Genomic DNA, 16,546 nt, shown 5'->3' with positions numbered 1-16,546 from the left:
CGATGTGGGGACACACCCACCCCGCGGGCTGCGGGGCCGTCGCGGAGCTATGACGCAGTGCGCCGCGTCGGGGGAGCGCCGGCGCGCCTAAGCTCGGTGCGAACCGACCCACGCCTCTTAGCGTGGGGTCACGGTGCGCTAAAGAAGCTTTCCCAGACTGAGGGTTCGAGGCACACATGGGGCTGGGTCCGCGCTCCTCTCACAAGGCGGGGCGCCGGTTTCCAGCTGGTGGCAAACGGGGGCGCGGGGCCAAGGCGTCGTGGCGCCCCACGCCAGGCCGCGAGCGGCAACCCCGGCCGCCTGCGGAAGGGCGCTCGGAGCCCGCTCTAGACACGCCCCCCCACCTGAGCCCCGAAGCTCTCGGGTATTTCCGTCGGGCGCTGTCCGCGCTGAAAGAGGCTCCTGAGACCGGGGAAGAGCGAGGTAGGGAGCCACTTCGAGGTGGGACCAAGAGCATAAAGTCCAGGATAGGCGAGGAAACCTAGAGGTCCCCAGGGCGTGGGGACTTCGTTTCATATCCCTTGTCCTATTAACCCCCGCCCCCTCTTTAAGTGATGGAACTTAACCTTATTCTCATCTCTTCTCAGTCTCTTTAAAATATTTCTTCTTTGTAGAGCTGATAGTGCACAATGTTTTGAAGGAAGTGGAGGCTCAGGCCCTAGCCTTGGCCACGAACAGGAATGGCAGTGAGATGCTACAGGAACTGTTGGGGTTCAGTCCCTTGAAACCGCTGTGTCGTGTATGGGCTGCTCTGCGCTCCAACTTGCGCTTTGTGGCCTGTCATCGGTGCGGGGTCCATGTATTGCAAAGTGCTCTGCTGCAGCTGCCTCGATTACTGGGGAGTCCTGCAGAAGAGGAAGAGGAGGAGGATAGGAAGGATGGTCCCTTAGAGACCCTGGAAGAGCTGGTCCTGGGACTAGCTGCTGAGGTGTGTGATGATTTTCTTTTCTACTGCGGAGACACACATGGCAGCTTCGTGGTCAGAACTCTGCTGCAGGTGTTAGGAGGGACTTTTCTGGAGTCTGAGAGAGCCAGGCCCCGTGGCTCCCAATCATCTGGTAAGTATTACAACAGAGGGGAGTGGACCTACGGGAAGGAGTGTTTAGGAAGTTCAGAGAGAGTAAACAGAAAAGTAAGTCTTCATGGGGGATCTTGACCTCGAAGAATTAGCAGAGAAATTAAGACAGGGCTTAGCAGGCCAAAGATTAGTGTGCTCAGAGGCCCAGAAGTAGGGACGCACAGGTGTTTGGGGACATCTATTAGAAAGGGGCAGGAGGAGGAGGTGATTCATATAGAGCAGTAGCAGATTTCCAACTTTTTTTAAACCAAAACTCCCAGTAGGAAATTCTTTCCTTTTTTATTTTGTTCTGCTCTATTTCCTTTAAAAAAAAAATGCTGGTTGAGACCCACTAATTGATTTCATGATATACTCATAGGCTGTGACCTACGTTTTGAAAAACTCTGGGGAGTAAGGTTAGAGAATTTAGATGAGGCCTGATTTTGGAATGTCTTGAAGACTGGTGGGCTAGCTCCATCGGTTATAGCATTGCCTAATAAAACCAAGGTCAAGAGTTTGAGCCCTGTACTGGCCTGTACTGAGCCCTGTACTGGCCCAGCCCAAAAGGAATGTTTTGAATACCTGCAAGAGGAATTTCAGCTATCTCCTATGGACCATAGGGGAAATGGTTGAAATTTCTTAGGAATATTAAAATAGAAATGTAGTCTCAGTTCAGTCATCCAGATAAGAAGGGACATTCAATTGTATCACATCTGTTCTGCATCTCCAAGCTGAATTCTTGTTCATCTATGAAATTCTTCTCCCTCCTGGATGGTAGTTTGTGGTCTCACCCTTGCATACGTTCTTGATCTTCCTTCAGAAGTGCAAAGAGCCCCAGCTCGGGAATGTAAGCCAACTGATTTTGAGGTCCCGGAAACCTTCTTGAATCGCCTTCAGGACCTGAGCTCCTGCTTTTTGAAGGACATTGCTGGTAAGGAGGGAAGTAGGAGGCGAGTCTAGGATCTACGTTTATGGAGGTGATTACCACCAAACGAGGCCCTTATTTAGGTCAGTGTATTTCTCTTCTTGTCAAACCTAGTCTGGTTTGATGTTGCAAAGCACTCTATACAGGCCCTTTGTATCTGTAGATCCCTGTGCCTTGTTGCTCAAGGTTTGAGGTTGTACAGTCTGGATTTTGGGAAAGCTGCTATTATTATTTGTACCCTCTCCCTACAGTGTTTATCACCGACAAGATCTCCAGTTTCTGCCTGCAAGTGGCCTTTCAGATCTTACACCGCAAACTGCCCCAGTTTTGTGCCCATCTCTGCAATGCTGTGATTGGCTACTTGAGTACCCGCAATTCCTCAGCAGATGGCAGGTATGGTCAGGGCCTCAGGATTGAACAACGTTGGTGGGGTGTGTGAAATGAATGAGGTGCTGTGTTACAACTGTATTTTGGATGAAGTGGAGTTAAGACTATCTGATCTCCTTCTCCTTGTCTCCAGCCCCCTACTGCTATTTTTGCGGGATCAGACGAGCTCCAGACTCTTAGAGCAGGTGCTGCTGGTGTTGGAGCCCCCAAGGCTCCAGAGCCTCTTTGAGGATCACTTCCAGGGGCAGCTGCAGACCCTAGCTGCACATCCCATTGCCAACTTCCCTTTGCAGCGCTTACTGGATGCTATTACTACCTCTGAGCTGGTGAGTTGGAAACATGGGCTGCATCTGTTCTGTGCTAATGTGTTCGCTAGTTCTTGTTCTTTGGGCTTTCTGTTGTTGTGTGCCTGTCTCTATATATAATCTCTGACGATGTGCTGGCCATTGCCCTTGTAAAGTTATTCCTGGGAGCTTTCTATATCTTAGGATGAAGGTGCTTTCCTCCCAGAAAGGATTAGTTTTGGCTTCTCTCAGGTGCAAGGACCAGCATGAAACTTTTTTTTTTTTTTTTTTTAAAAAATGACCAGTAAGGGGATCTTAACCCTTGACTTGGTGTTGTCAGCACTATGCTCTCCCAAGTGAGCTAACCTGCCATCCCTATATAGGGATCCGAACCCATGGCCTTGGTGTTATCAGCACCATACTCTCCCAAGTGAGCCACGGGCTGGCCCTATGAAACTGGCTTAATCTAAGTTTGCAGCTTGAGGTTCCATGGCCCACCCAGACTCTGGGTACTTGGCTACAAATCCATGTGGCCATAACTTCTCTTTTCCCATACTACTTAGCATGAAGGCATGCTTCCCTGTGCTCTCATGAGTTGGGAGTTGGAGTGCGAGGGGCAGGTTTAATTCTAGTTCTTCCTTACTCCTACTTCTCCCTTAACACATAGGAAGGGCCATTTAAAGTCCTCTCCCTGTGTTAGGCAGCATCTCTAAGACTGCCTCCTTGTCCTAGGCCTTTTCCAGCGAAACCAAAGCCCTGACATTAGCAATGCTTTTTATGTGTTATCTAGCATTTTTAGTTGTTTTCAGGCGGGAGTTCTCTGAATAACTTAGCCCACTTTTACCAGAATGACAAAGATTCTTCTCCCCATGTTTTCCCTCAGCTGTCTCCTGTGTTTGAGGAACTGAGCCCTGCCCTGGAAGGTATAATGGCCCAGGGCCACCCAGGGGTAGTTGTTGCCCTGGTGGGGGCGTGCCGCAGAGTTGGGGCCCACCAAGCCCAGGTCTTGCAGCTGTTGTTGGAGGTGAGTGGGTGTTACCTGCAACCCATTTGTGCCCTTGGTCCAAATTCTTCTTGTTAGAATTTATCTAATCTTCAGCCGTTGTACCTCTGGACCCAAGAGGTCTAATGCTCAGGGAGTTCACAGATGGAAGAATGAGGCCAGAAGCCATCTCACAGCCCTGGAATGAACATTTTCTCCCAGAACTGAGAGAGGTTTATTTAAGGGATAAATGTTTGTTTATCCCGTTATATGTGTGGAGGCTGGGGATACAGCAAGGCAGATGAGATCCTCCTCTCATAGAGCTAACATTTCTTATGTAATTAGTTAGGTTTTCTCACCTTTCCTGAATGTTTTTCCCTGTCTAGAAAGTTGGGTTTAGGGATGGAGTAGTTCTCAGATTCATTGTGTTTTATCTTTCCTCTAGGCATTCCACTGTGCAGAGCCCTCATCCCGGCAAGTGGCCTGTGTGCCTCTGTTTGCCACTTTGATGGCTTATGAGGTGTACTATAGACTGATGGAGGAGGAGGGGGCAGTGCCTGCCCAGCACCAGGTGAGGTAGGGGAGAGGCCAAGCCAGTGATTAATTGGGGCCAGGCCTCTCAGGGCTTAGGAAGCCCCTCATTCCTGAGGTGAAGGAGGTGAGATCTCTGACTTCATTCAGGCTGAGGTAGCAGTATCATGGGGACAGGCTCATCCACTTGGTTTGGTGGCTGCCTCCTAATTTCCAGTCTGTGCTCCCAGGTAGAAATGGCTGCAGCCAGGGCCCTGGGAGAAGTGACAGTCCTTGGGTCTCTACTGCTCCAGCATCTGCTGCACTTCTCCAACCCTGGTCTTATACTTCGAAGTCTGGGTACCTTGACTGGACCACAACTTCTGGCTCTGGCCCAAAGCCCTGCTGGCTCCCATGTGCTTGATGCCATCCTGACCAGCCCCTCTGTGACTCGCAAGCAGCGCCACCGTGTGCTGCAGATGCTAAAGGTTAGACTTCTGGCTTCTGCCCTGATTCCCCTGTCATCATCCATTTAGACAATATGAGCTTCCCTCAGGACTGTACCCTCAGAGTCAAAGAGAGGATACATAGTTCCTAGACTGTTTTGACTCAGCCTCTAAGCTCTTCTGAAACTTCACTCTCCCCTGCCTCCCCCAAAACACTTTTGTGGACATTCCTAGACTTATCTACCTTGCTTGTCTCAATGCAGGGACAATACGTAGCTCTGGCCTGTAGTCGCCATGGCAGTCGTGTGCTAGATGCCATCTGGAGTGGAGCAGCCTTGGGGGCTCGAAAGGAAATTGCTACAGAGCTGGGTGAGTACCAGTACCTTTCTTTGATGTTTCCAAACATTCCCAGCTGGGGCTGGGAGTGGACTTAAATTTAGCAGAGACTTCAGTCCCAAAGAATGGTATTGGACATGGGTTCTTAGCAGTCTGCTTTCCCCTTTCCTCTGCGGACCGATTGTGCAGTTCTGTGCTCTCACTCCTCCTCTTGGCTTCTATTCTTTGGAGAGAGAGGTGTTCACTCTATCCCAGTGGCAGGAGCAGGGTCTGGGGAAAATGGAGGGATTTTCACCCTAAGTAGAATCTGTCTTCAAACATGGATAGGTGACTGCATGGTGCTACTAAACATGAGTTTTTCCCTTTGTAGGGGAGCAGAATCAGGAGCTGATAAGAGACCCTTTTGGCCACCATGTGGCTCGAAACGTGGCCCTGACTACCTTCCTGAAGCGGCGAGAAGCTTGGGAACAGCAGCAGGGAGCAGTGGCCAAGCGGAGGCGGGCATTGAACTCAGTACTTGAAGACTGAGATCTTTGGGTCTGGGACTGGGTGTTGATGGGCGGGGGTGGGGGGGTGTGTGTGTGTGTGAAAGAGTATCTATCCCATCCCTTTCTTTGTTTAAATTGGAGTCAAAAATCTTATTGGTAAACATTTTTATGTTTTTACTGGAAATGTTTTTGTTATTTTTGTGGGGAAGGGTATGAAGAAATAGAGATCTCTAGGTAAAGTCAGAGAGGCTGCTGGGGAGCTTAGGGACAGGTGGAGTGGCTAAGGAATCTAGATGTAGCAGCAATCTGGATGGGCTCAAGATGCTTGGGAATAGGCTTGTGGCCTTTCGTGGTAAGTGGGAGGCTGGAGATATGGCTAGGATGGGACAGCATTCTTCAGGAAAGGTTACAGGCTAGGGCTATAAGGCATTATGCTGTTGGGTTCTATCACAATGGGGTCAGAGGGCAGCGGGGAGATTGGATGTGTTACCTAGCCTGCAATGTCTGCTGGTCCGAAAATCTGATGCTGTCAGAGTCTTCACAGTGTGTCTCTTGGCATGAGTCTGGGGGCAAAAGCTCAGTGTTCCTTCTTAGTAGGAATGGAGGCGACCCTGTTGCTGCCAGTGCTCAGCCCCCTCTACCACATGGCGAAGAGTGGAGGAAATTCCCAGCAGCATATGGCCCAGGCCTTGCAGCAGTGTGGAGGTCCAACGTAAGAGCTCCCTGAAGGACAGAGACAAATGAAAATCAGATGGTTATAGGAACCTGGGAGGAGGCCATAGAGCTGGGGGCTGGGGGCTTTCCATAAGGGGGAGTTAACTGGGGGTAAGTGGGTGTAGAGAAGGAATTATGGGGACTGTCCGACTGTAGGGGTGGAGTATAACATATTGATCTCTGACCTGAGTACTTTTTTTGGGCCGAGTCCTTGAAAGTCACAACTCATGGAGTAGAGCCCGTAGAATGTGGCTTTGATGTTCAGGCTGCCAAAGAGGTCTCGAGGGTTTTGCTTGTACACGTCAAAGGTGATGCGGGCGATATCCTTGCTGTGCTTGGGCTTCTCCCGGCCCAGGCCATATAACAGCACCCCACTCTGTAGGGCACTCACATCAGTGCGATGGACCCTCACATGCTGACACCCACCACTAATCTCCATCAGCACTGGGTCAGACCCACCCTCGCCTGGACTGTCTGTCCACTATATGATGTCCTTGACAACTCTACAACTGTCCCAGTGCCTGTGCTCCAAAGATCAGGTTTAGGCTAGAGAAGAAGCTTGGGAGAGTTATAAAGGATTGGTGGCCTAAGCAGCCCCAGTAGGAGCCTCTTACCCTGGTAGGGCTCCAGCTCTGCCCAGATTCCAGCACCATCAGGCATGTGTCATCCTCCAACAGCTGGAAGAAGTCCTCACTCTCCACGGCAGTCCCATCCTCCTCTAGCACCAATGTCAGCACTCCACTCAGTAGCAGGGTCTCCAAAGCCTACCCGTGGTGAGCAGCAGGAGGGAAGGGGCAGATCTTATCCACGCTCCTCCCCTCTTTAGCTACCCAGCATCTATTGGTTGGCCCTAGACACTGTTTGGTATCCGAACTCTACTTCCCACACTTTGCCGTCCCTTCTAAAGGCGTCAGCTCTCAGTGTTCTTTAGTTGTTGGGGGACCCTTACTAGGGGCTGACTGTTTTTCCTGTTTGCTCCTATCATGTCACTGTCCTCTCCCCCTGCTCCCCTCCAAGTCACTCCTACTGGTTTGGAATTGAAAAGCTAGTCAGGCTCTCTTGAAGTCGCCCTTCTGTCTTATCTACAGTGTCCCACCCTACTCTCCCGCCTCCCTCATAGTCCTCCAGAACTGTTTTCAGTAACAATGACATTTAACCTTTTTGAGTCCTCACTATGTGCCAGATATCTTTGAGCACTTTACATACATTATCCATTTTTACTCCTTTCAACAACCCTAGAAGGTGGTGTATTATTATTCCTTTTTTATGGATGAAGAAACTGAGTTTGATAGGTTGAATAACTTCCCAAGGTTTAACAGCCAGGAAGTGGCAGAGTTAGGATCTGAATGGAATGGGGTCATACATTTCACACTGACTTCTGAACTCCTTCCCTACTACCCTCCCTTATCTACTGCTTCTCTTACTCCCAAGGAAAAGCCTACTACTTGGAAAATAAGCAAATTGACCCACATGTGGCAGAGATCATTGGGCTCATCTCCCTGCTTTTCCTTTTTGTCCCAGTGGGAGGGGCAGCTGTGTGACCTCAGTCTGTTCTGCTCCATCACCCCCAAATCTCACTATTCTCGAACTCCTTGGCTGCCCTTATGATAGGAACCCAGGGACTTGGCTCATTCACCTTGTCTAGCAGCTCCTGGAGGGTGGCAGCTGTCAGACCTTTCCGGATGGTCCGCTTGTGATCACAGACACGGAAAGGTCGCTGGGGTGGTGGAGCTGAAGGCCAGACCCTCCGGCCAAGCTCTGAGCTCATACTGGATACTGACCTTGTAGTTGGGAAGAAAAGTCAAGAAGGGGTGAGGAGGGGGTTGGTGAGTGCAACAAGGATGATGGGGGTGGGGTTGCTGGAGGATTAGGGAGGGAGGAATCCAGTTTGCAGATTAGAGTAGCCAAGGGAGAGAGGAAAGACCATGGAGTTGGGGTGGGGGCCAGTGGTTCAGGAGCTGGGCAAACCTGTGTGGAGTAAGGGGCAGGAAGGGAGGGATATGGGTGAGTCCCCTAGGGGCTGAGTGGAGTTTGTTGCCCCACCTGTATTCCCAGATTTGGAGGGTAGAGAAGAGGGTTAGAAATTACCTGAGCAGACCGCCGGGATTCAGGCCTGAGAGGTATTCCATGGAGGAAGGAAGGAGTAGAAGGTTGCCTCTTCTCTGTGACTTATGGGCTGGGTGGTTCTCTGCTGTACTGGGGCTGAAATGTTGTTTTCTGTTACAAAGCTGGGGTCTTGGCCCTGGTGAGGTAGGGATGAGTCAATCCTGGACTCTGGCCCTCCTGCCTGGCAAGTAAGAAGGACAAAGTCCAAGGTGGGGGTGGGGGGCAGGAAGGAGGGGCCTAGAGGGGGTCATGGAGGAAGGATTCCCTAGCAAAAGCAACAGCAGCTTGTGTGTGTGTCTGTGGTGGTGGCTTGTGTTGTGAGGGTGTGGGAACTACTTAAGAGGATGGAATATGACCTCAGCTGTTTTTATTTCTATGGAAGAAATTTCTAGGGACAGGTTGTGGTTCCTAGCCTCTGAGACCTGCATTTTATGTGATCTGTGCTGGGTGTGCTGCCACCTACTGCCACCTACAGGAAAATCATAAGCTGCTGCTTAGGAAAAGAGGCGGGGCTGAGAGTGGGGAAGGGGGATGGGAGCAGGACTTGGAGAAAATGAGAGGTGAGGCAGTGTGTCTGGGAGTGGTGTGAGGAGAGGATGGATCTTGTTTGGGACCCTGGCCATCCTGCTGACCTGTTCCTTCCTCCTTGACCAAGGGGAAGGGCCGGCTGAACACTTCTCTGGCTTCATTCTGCAGAACTACCTGCTTCAGCCACACTGGAGTAGTCACCTTCTTTCACCTTCTTTTTGCCCATTAATGGCATGAAGGAGATGTGAATGGGGCAGGGGGTATCCTTTGATGGCATCAGGACTTCAGCTTTTGGCGTCTTGCATCCCATCTCTGTTTCAGTTGCAGCTATGATGGACAGTTGCATGGAAGCTCAGACTCTCACTGAGTGAATGCCTCAAATGATTCCAATCTCTGCTTTTCTGCCCAGAAGACTTGTAGGGTCTCCCAGTTTCTGTGTCCTTACCAAGGAACACAGAGTGCCTTGACCACTCTGTGACCCAGACAGCTGTATTTCTTTTGCAGGCTTGAAACCAAGCAGAGGCCTTTAACATTCCCAGGCACTGATAAGGTGTCTAGGTTGTTGCCCAAAACATCAAATGAAACTAGCCCTGGCCCTGAGCCAATTTCCTTAAACACTCATATAAACTCCATACCCTGACTCCCTCAATGCAGACATACCTAAGTAGGACATCCGTTTTCTCTAGTCTGTTGCAAGGATCTGCTGCAGTCCATGCTGTATGTATTTCTCCTAATAAATGCTTTGGACTGATCACCCTGGTGTTTAGTGCTTCTTTTTAGAATCCTCAGTGGCCCCATCTCTGGATGCTTTGGGCACCCCCTTGTTGGAACTCCCCTGCTGCCACTTATGGGGTGACTGCAGCTGTGAGTTTGGCCAGGATGGAACAAGCCTTGCCAGAAGCTATGGCAGCTCACCCAGCCCCCTGATAAATACAGGCTGCAGGTATAGGGGTGTTTAATGTCTCCCAGACAATACTCAAACAAGGGGAAATGCCCTAGTCTTCGTCTTGGGCATTCTGTACACTTCTTAGAGGTTTCCCAATGCCTACTGAGAAGACAATAACACGCTTTCCTCTTCCCTATCTTACCCTGCTCCTTCACTCCTGCTTCCTGAGTTGACATCCCAAATACAGGATTACCGGTACCCATGTCCTTAACTTGGTCTCCACTTTGGAGGAACCCAAACTAAGATAATGCTCCTATTGTGTTGGTTCCCAAGGAATCCCCAGTTCTGGCTGTTGACTGGGCAGAAGACTTCCTTTTCCCTTCCCTCAACTCTATGGATCTGCCAGATCCCCCTCAATTCTGTCCATTTCCAAGCTTTGCCTGACCTCTCCTTTGTATGTCTCTACCACTGTACCTTTTCCTTTTTTTCTTGTTTTGTATCCTGGTGCAGCCTGGTAGTGTGTTCTCTTCATGGTTGCATTACAACTCCCCAGCCAGGTTATAAGCCCCTTATACCCCTATACATCCCATTCTCCCCAGAACCTAGCACCACACCTTACACTGAAAAGCTGCCATTGACAACCCAGTGAGAGCCCTGAGGGTACAGTTACTGGGGCAGGGCCCAAGGCAAGAGATAGGAGGGGGTAGATCAGGAGCTGAAAAATGGATCTCAGCAGGATCAGGAGGCTGAAAACAGGCAAAGATAGAGTAGTTAGGGGAATGGGTTGTTTGGGTCACCTTCTCTGCTGAGTGCAGGCCAGGGATGCCAGAGGACATAAGTGCTGCAGAAGGTGGGCTGGGGGGATTGGGGCCAAAGCTGGGGAAGAGATGACTGCAGAAGCAGGACCCAAGGTCAGGATTCGGCAGAGTGCTCCTACTCCCCTCATGGCCAGGGAACCATATCTGCACCCCTTCAGCTTATCCTGTTTCCTGGGGAGGCAGGCCCTCACATGCCTGGACCTGTTAGTTATGGGAAGGAGTAGGGTGAGGAGAGGCCCCAGGAAGGGCCCAGGATGAGCCCCATCTTGTCCCTCCCATTCCTGCCTCACCCTCTGCAAAAGTGACAGGCACAGGACAGGAGTAGGCACCTTACCCACTGCTGCTTCCCCAGGCCCCCGGCAGGCCCCCAACCCTGCTTGCTCCCAGCTGGGTAAGTAGATCTGCCCATGCCCCTTTACTCCTTACCACCCACTTTTGCCCCGAGGGATAAGGAACAGGGTTGGACAAAGAAGAAGGGGTGGAGGTGGAGATAGAGACAGCCTGGAGTGAATACGGGGGGTCTGGGTACCACTAGGTTCCTGGAAGGGGCAGGGAGTAGAGGAGGTCAGCTGACTGGGAGCAGGGGATCTGGGTTCCAGGAAAGAGTAGTATTTGACTTGGGGCCTGGGGTCCTTGAGGAAGGCTCCCCAACAGAAGAGAAGCAGGCTGCAGGGAAGTGGGGGCAAGCACAGTCCCTTCTCATCCGGTATCAGAGGTAATGCGGGCTTTTGCCCCACCTGAATGCCCTCTGTGGCCCCTTCCAGCCCCCTGCAGGCGAAGAAGGATGTCGGTCTGCTACCGTCCCCCGGGAAACGAGACGCTGCTGAGCTGGAAGGCGTCGCGGGCCACAGGCACGGCCTTCCTGCTGCTGGCGGCGCTGCTGGGACTGCCCGGCAACGGCTTCGTGGTGTGGAGCCTGGCGGGCTGGCGGCCCGCACGGGGACGGCCGCTGGCGGCCACCCTAGTGCTGCACCTGGCGCTGGCCGATGGCGTGGTGCTGCTGCTCACTCCGCTCTTCGTGGCCTTCCTGACCGGGCAGGCCTGGCCGCTGGGCCAGGCGGGCTGCAAGGCGGTGTACTACGTGTGCGCACTCAGCATGTACGCCAGCGTGCTGCTCACCGGCCTGCTCAGCCTGCAGCGCTGCCTCGCCGTCACCCGCCCCTTCCTGGCGCCTCGGCTGCGCAGCCCGGCCCTGGCCCGCCGCCTGCTGCTGGCCGTCTGGCTGGCCGCCTTGGTGCTCGCCGCCCCGGCCGCCGTCTACCGCCAGCTGTGGGCGGACCGCGTGTGCCAGCTGTGCCACCCGTCGCCCGCCCACCCCGCCCCCCACCCGAGCCCGGAGACTCCGACCGCCCTTGTGCTCCCCTTCCGGCCGCGGCTCGGCTGCTACAGCGTGACGCTGGTGCGGCTGCGCGGCGCCCGCTGGGGCTCCGGGCGGCAGGGCGCGCGGGTGGGCCGGCTGGTGAGCGCCATCGTGCTCGCCTTCGGCTTGCTCTGGGCGCCCTACCACGCGGTCAACCTTCTGCAAGCGGTGGCCGCGCTGGCTCCGCCTGAAGGGGCCTTGGCGAGGATTGGCGGAGCCGGCCAGGCCGCACGGGCCGGAACTACGGCCTTGGCCTTCTTCAGCTCCAGCGTCAACCCGGTGCTCTACGTCTTCACCGCCGGGGATCTGCTGCCCCGGGCAGGTCCCCGTTTCCTCAAGCGGCTTTTCGAGGGCTCCTGGGAGGCCCGAGGGGGCGGCCGCTCTAGGGAGGGAACCCTGGAGCTCCGAAGTATTCCTCAGCTGAAAGTAGGGCAGGGCGGGGGCAATGGAGACCCCGGGGGAGGGATGGAGAGGGACGGTCAGGGATGGGACCCTTGACACCAAACCATACCACATGGCCTGCTTTTCCCTGTCCATCATCTCCCTCCCAACACCCCCAAGAACTCACAGCTCCAGAGCAGTTGGGGACCCTTCTCTGACACGTTTGGATCTGGCAGGGCAGATTCCTCCAAACCGAGGGATTGTGAGGGCGGTGATGGTCCATGTTAACAAATATTGTGTGCTTGCAGGTTGGCATGTACCCATGTGCCAGCACTGCCTACTTGTTGCCAATAGCGCTTATTGTGAAATACACGGAAGCCATTAGATGATGGCTTAAGCGTGCTCCCTCTGGTGGTTCATCATGCCTGAGTTATACAGAAGCCACCCAGTTCCCCGCTGGGTCAGGCCAGGGCTGGGCAGTGGCATCTTGCCCTGTCCTCCCCAGGCCTGGTTCCCCCAGTCTAACTCATAGAACCACTCTGTAAATAAAGGGAGAGAGAGAAAGGAAAGGTATGGGAGCTTGGATAAGGGGTGTGGAAAGGATCTGCTCTCTGGGGTTTATACGAGCCACCCGGGGAAGAAACTGGCTCTGGAAAGGTAAAGTGACTCTGTGTGGTTTGAAAGGGAAGTTTTCCTGTCCATCTTGTGGTTGGTACTGCAGGGGAGAAGCACACAAGGAGTGGACATTGGTATAGGGGTCCTGGGAGTCTGAGACTTACCTTCCTCTCTGACCATCTGACCCCCCCTGTAAAGGCAACCTGACTTAAAAAGGAGCCTAGGAGCAGGCATTTGCTTAATCAGGGGATAATTGGGGGTTGGAGATAAGGGGGTATGGGGAATGGCAGGAATATTTGCAGGACAGGAAGAATTTTTCAGGGAGATGCCATCTTTCTTTTCTGTCCTTTTTTTCTCTGCCAAGTCTTGACTCCTCCCAAGATTGCTAGCTGTTCCCAATCCCTCCCCCATTACTTCTCAGCCTCCACCTTTTGTGGAATCTATCTCTAGGTCTAGAAACTGTTCTGGATCCTGACATTTGTGATTTGTACATGCACACTTATGTGGTCACGAAGGTGACCAACTCATTCCAGTTGACCCAGGACTTTCCCAGTTTTAGCACCGAAACCCCTGTCCCAGCCCATCAGTCCCTCAGCAAACTGAGGTTGGTCACCTAAGTGGTTACATCGACCATAACCCCCAGGCTCTGCTTTAGTGACTGTTCATATCCCCCAGGTAGAGGCCAAGAGAATGCAAAGGAAGTCCAGTCCCCAGGGTCAATCTAGGGCTACCAAAACTGGGGTTGGAATGGAGCTCTGAACTAGGGCGGCAGGGAGTGTGCTGAGAGCAACTAGTTCTGGGTGGAAGCAGAAAGGCCGTCGAGGGAGATGGAGTGGGGAGCAGCTTGAGAGAGGAGGCAAAGACAAACCAGTTTCTGTCCAAAGGGGCCTCTAGTTGGCCCTGGAGCTCTGGCGAGAAGCTTCTGTACCCTAACGCAGACTGTAGGGGCTTCTTCTAGGTCCTCACGCACTGAGGTAGAGGTTCCCTAACTTCCTCTGTTACATATTCCCCACTTCACATATGCCGTGCAGTCAGAAAACCCTTCCTCCACTCTGCCCTCAGTTCTTGCTGCGGTTTCAGCCCATTTCTTTTCATCATATCCTCTGCCTGACAGCTACTGGATCAACTCTGCTCTGGTTTTTCTTAAAGCAGAGCAAGTGGGGGCACTGGAGAGGGTAAGGGACCTCAGTGACATCGTTACACGCTGCATCTTTCCTGAGAAGTGACAGAGGTGAAAGGGAAGCAGAAAGATTCATGGTCAGATTGGAAGAAGGAAGTTTCAGTCTTTAGCTTCTCCAGGAGACTTCAAGGAGAGATGTCCCTCCATCCAGGGAAGGGGGTGACCCTTTTGGGGCTGTTTCTCTTTCCACATTCTTAGTTTCCCATCTTGGAAGGGTAGGCATGAGGGTCACTGCCCCTGCTCCCTCAGTCCTGACCCTCATCTCAGCTCAGCTTGGCTCAGCCTCTGCTTTTCTGTGTATCTAAAGTGGAACTGGACAGTAAGTAGGCTGTGGGAATGTAGGACAGAGATGGGGCCCATCTCCTTGCCTGGAAACCAAATCTTAAGGCCAAACTCAGCAGGGTAACCACATGAGCAAGCACAAGGCAAATGGATGGGGGAAAGGGAAGAAATTGGCATTCTAAGGAGTCCATTTGGACTTTGGCTTCTACCAAAGAGTGGAGAATCAATTGACCTGAAATGGAACCAATCCCTTTAAGTAAGGGGAGGGATGGAAGGTGCTGAAAAACAGCGCCCTCCTCCCTGCCCCAACAACTTAACCAATAGCTTGAACGGAAGCCAAGGACAGGGTGCTGACCCCTCAGCATTTACTGACATGCCCTCTTTAAATCATGATGTTACCTAGCTCAAACTCAGACCCAGAACCTAGTCACAGCTCCAACCTACACTTCCTATTCATTAAAAATCTATATTATTCACACACAAAAATAAAGATATCAGCATTCTAGATTCTCGGTCTGGGCCTGTCTGCCCTCACCAGCTTCCTTGCCTCCTTCTCCTATGTGATAGAATTCATTATTTTGTTCAATTCTCCAGTCTAGACCTGCATCTTGAGGCCACACCCCAGCCTACTCACTCCCTGCACCCTTCTCCTCTCGCTTACTGCCCCTTCCAGGCTCTTCTCATCTGGCCCCACCCCTGAGGAGTCCTCCTCCCTCTGTTAACTTCCTCTCTGGCTGACTTAGCTGACAGCACCCCAACCTGGGGCCAGACCCCTGGCACTGGGACAGATCCAGGGATAGGTTATAGCACCCTGCCCTGACCCTGGGATTGGCACCAGCTTCTAGCCAGTACCTGGCAACGCTTGTAAGTAAGTATCCTGGGAGTGGAGGGTGGAGGTGGGGGGATGGGGTGCAGCCAGGGGAGGTACAAAGGAATCTTCAAAGAAAGCCTGACGAGTATGAAAGGAGTGGGGAGGGTTTGTCCTTGTCACCTGTCTGCTAACTGCTCCCCATCCCTGGTATTCCTGGTGGACCCTGGGCATCTCTGGGGAGAGAGGGTAGGTAATTGGAAGAGGTCAGTGGGACTGAGGGGCTGAAAGCCTGGCAGGGGACAGAGCAGCTAGCCTTTCAAGGGGTATGGCATTGGTGAGGAAACTCTCCTGGTTTGGTTCTGGGTTTTAGGGTCTCCTCAGGGAAGGAGGCTGAAAAGGTCTGTTGCTGCTGTTGCTGTATATTTTGCAACTGGGTCTTGGGCAGGAAGGGGCCCCATGGCCCAGTTAGGAAACTAGCCTTTCCACTTAACTAAATCCCCTTAAGACAGGTCAGTCGGAAGTGATGGGGGCAATTTTTTTCAGAGGTACCTCTGATGCTGCTGACCTTGAAGACAGACCAGATACTCAGGCTTGGTGTGTCCAGGGTGTCAGGAAACCCGTGGTCCCCTAACCTTACGCACATGTCCACCTCACTGTCCAGGTCCTTGCAATGGCCACGAACACTACATCTCCCACAGCACACTCTGCACCAGGTGTCATGTTCATCTCTCTGCTGGCTATCATCCTATTGTCAGTGGCGCTGGCTGTGGGGCTCCCTGGCAACAGCTTCGTGGTATGGAGCATCCTGAAAAAGATGCGGAAGCGCTCTGTCACCGCCCTGCTGGTGCTGAACCTGGCCCTGGCCGACTTGGCTGTATTGTTCACTGCTCCCTTTTTCCTCCACTTCCTGGCCCAAGGCACCTGGAGTTTTGGACTGTCTGGCTGCCGCCTGTGCCACTATGTCTGCGGAGTCAGCATGTATGCCAGCGTCCTGCTTATCACCACCATGAGTCTGGACCGTTCGCTGGCGGTGGCCCACCCCTTTGTGTCCCAGAAGCTGCGCACCAAGGCTATTGCCAGGAGGGTGCTGGCAGGCATCTGGGTGTTGTCCTTCTTGCTGGCCACACCCGTCCTCGTGTACCGCAAGGTGATCCTGGAACAGAACAGGAGCTTGGTCTGCTTCCCGAAGTACCCCACCGAAGGCCACAGGGCCTTCCATCTCCTCTTCGAGGCCATCACGGGCTTCCTGCTGCCCTTCCTGGCCGTGGTGGCCAGCTACTCGGACATCTGGCGCAGGCTGCAGTCCCGGCGCTTCCGCCGCAGCCGCCGTACCGGCCGCCTGGTGGCGCTCATCATCTTGGCCTTCGCCGCCTTCTGGCTGCCCTACCACGTGGTGAACCTGGCGGAGGGGGCCCGCGCGCTGGCAGGTCGGGCCGTGGGCTCCGGGCCC

At 53.1% G+C, this 16,546-nt stretch overlaps 4 protein-coding genes and 1 long non-coding RNA gene across 5 annotated transcripts in view; 4 read left to right on the top strand and 1 right to left on the bottom strand.

The window, feature by feature from the left end:
- The first annotated feature begins 133 nt into the window (after window positions 1–133).
- NOP9 (NOP9 nucleolar protein) lies at window positions 134–5,592 on the top strand. The gene is made up of 10 exons (XM_008572304.1): window positions 134–423; window positions 615–1,058; window positions 1,878–1,988; window positions 2,234–2,375; window positions 2,503–2,695; window positions 3,537–3,677; window positions 4,081–4,206; window positions 4,397–4,633; window positions 4,855–4,960; window positions 5,298–5,592. The coding sequence occupies exons 1-10, from the start codon at window positions 177–179 to the stop codon at window positions 5,453–5,455; spliced, it is 1,905 nt and encodes a 634-aa protein (XP_008570526.1). The 5' UTR covers window positions 134–176; the 3' UTR covers window positions 5,456–5,592.
- Window positions 5,577–9,087, bottom strand: CIDEB (cell death-inducing DFFA-like effector b). The gene is made up of 5 exons (XM_008572305.1): window positions 8,218–9,087; window positions 7,766–7,910; window positions 6,744–6,893; window positions 6,315–6,505; window positions 5,577–6,138 (listed from the first exon to the last, which is right to left on the bottom strand). Exons 1-5 carry the CDS (start codon window positions 8,256–8,258, stop codon window positions 6,006–6,008), a joined length of 660 nt encoding a protein of 219 aa, XP_008570527.1. The 5' UTR covers window positions 8,259–9,087; the 3' UTR covers window positions 5,577–6,005.
- LOC103590149 lies at window positions 6,052–9,517 on the top strand. The gene is made up of 2 exons (XR_550445.1): window positions 6,052–6,127; window positions 9,085–9,517. It is a non-coding gene; the product is annotated as an uncharacterized LOC103590149 (long non-coding RNA).
- Window positions 9,518–10,795: 1,278 nt separating this feature from the next.
- Window positions 10,796–12,341, top strand: LTB4R2 (leukotriene B4 receptor 2). Its single transcript, XM_008572303.1, has 2 exons — window positions 10,796–10,858; window positions 11,242–12,341. Exon 2 carries the CDS (start codon window positions 11,252–11,254, stop codon window positions 12,323–12,325), a length of 1,074 nt encoding a protein of 357 aa, XP_008570525.1. The 5' UTR covers window positions 10,796–10,858; window positions 11,242–11,251; the 3' UTR covers window positions 12,326–12,341.
- A 2,647-nt stretch (window positions 12,342–14,988) lies between these two features.
- Window positions 14,989–16,546, top strand: part of LTB4R (leukotriene B4 receptor) — a 2,560-nt gene continuing 1,002 nt past the window's right edge. Inside the window, exons 1-2 of the mRNA XM_008572360.1 lie at window positions 14,989–15,149; window positions 15,758–16,542. Of these exons, the coding sequence (XP_008570582.1) occupies window positions 15,767–16,542 (776 nt within the window). The 5' untranslated portion in view covers window positions 14,989–15,149; window positions 15,758–15,766. The remainder of the gene's footprint in view (window positions 15,150–15,757; window positions 16,543–16,546) is intronic.

Source organism: Galeopterus variegatus, unplaced genomic scaffold (assembly GCF_000696425.1).
Source record: "Galeopterus variegatus unplaced genomic scaffold, G_variegatus-3.0.2 Scaffold774, whole genome shotgun sequence".
Classification (NCBI taxonomy): Eukaryota; Metazoa; Chordata; class Mammalia; order Dermoptera; family Cynocephalidae; genus Galeopterus; species Galeopterus variegatus.
The sequence above is the reverse complement of the archived record's forward strand: the minus strand, read 5'-3'. Positions and strand labels throughout refer to the sequence as shown.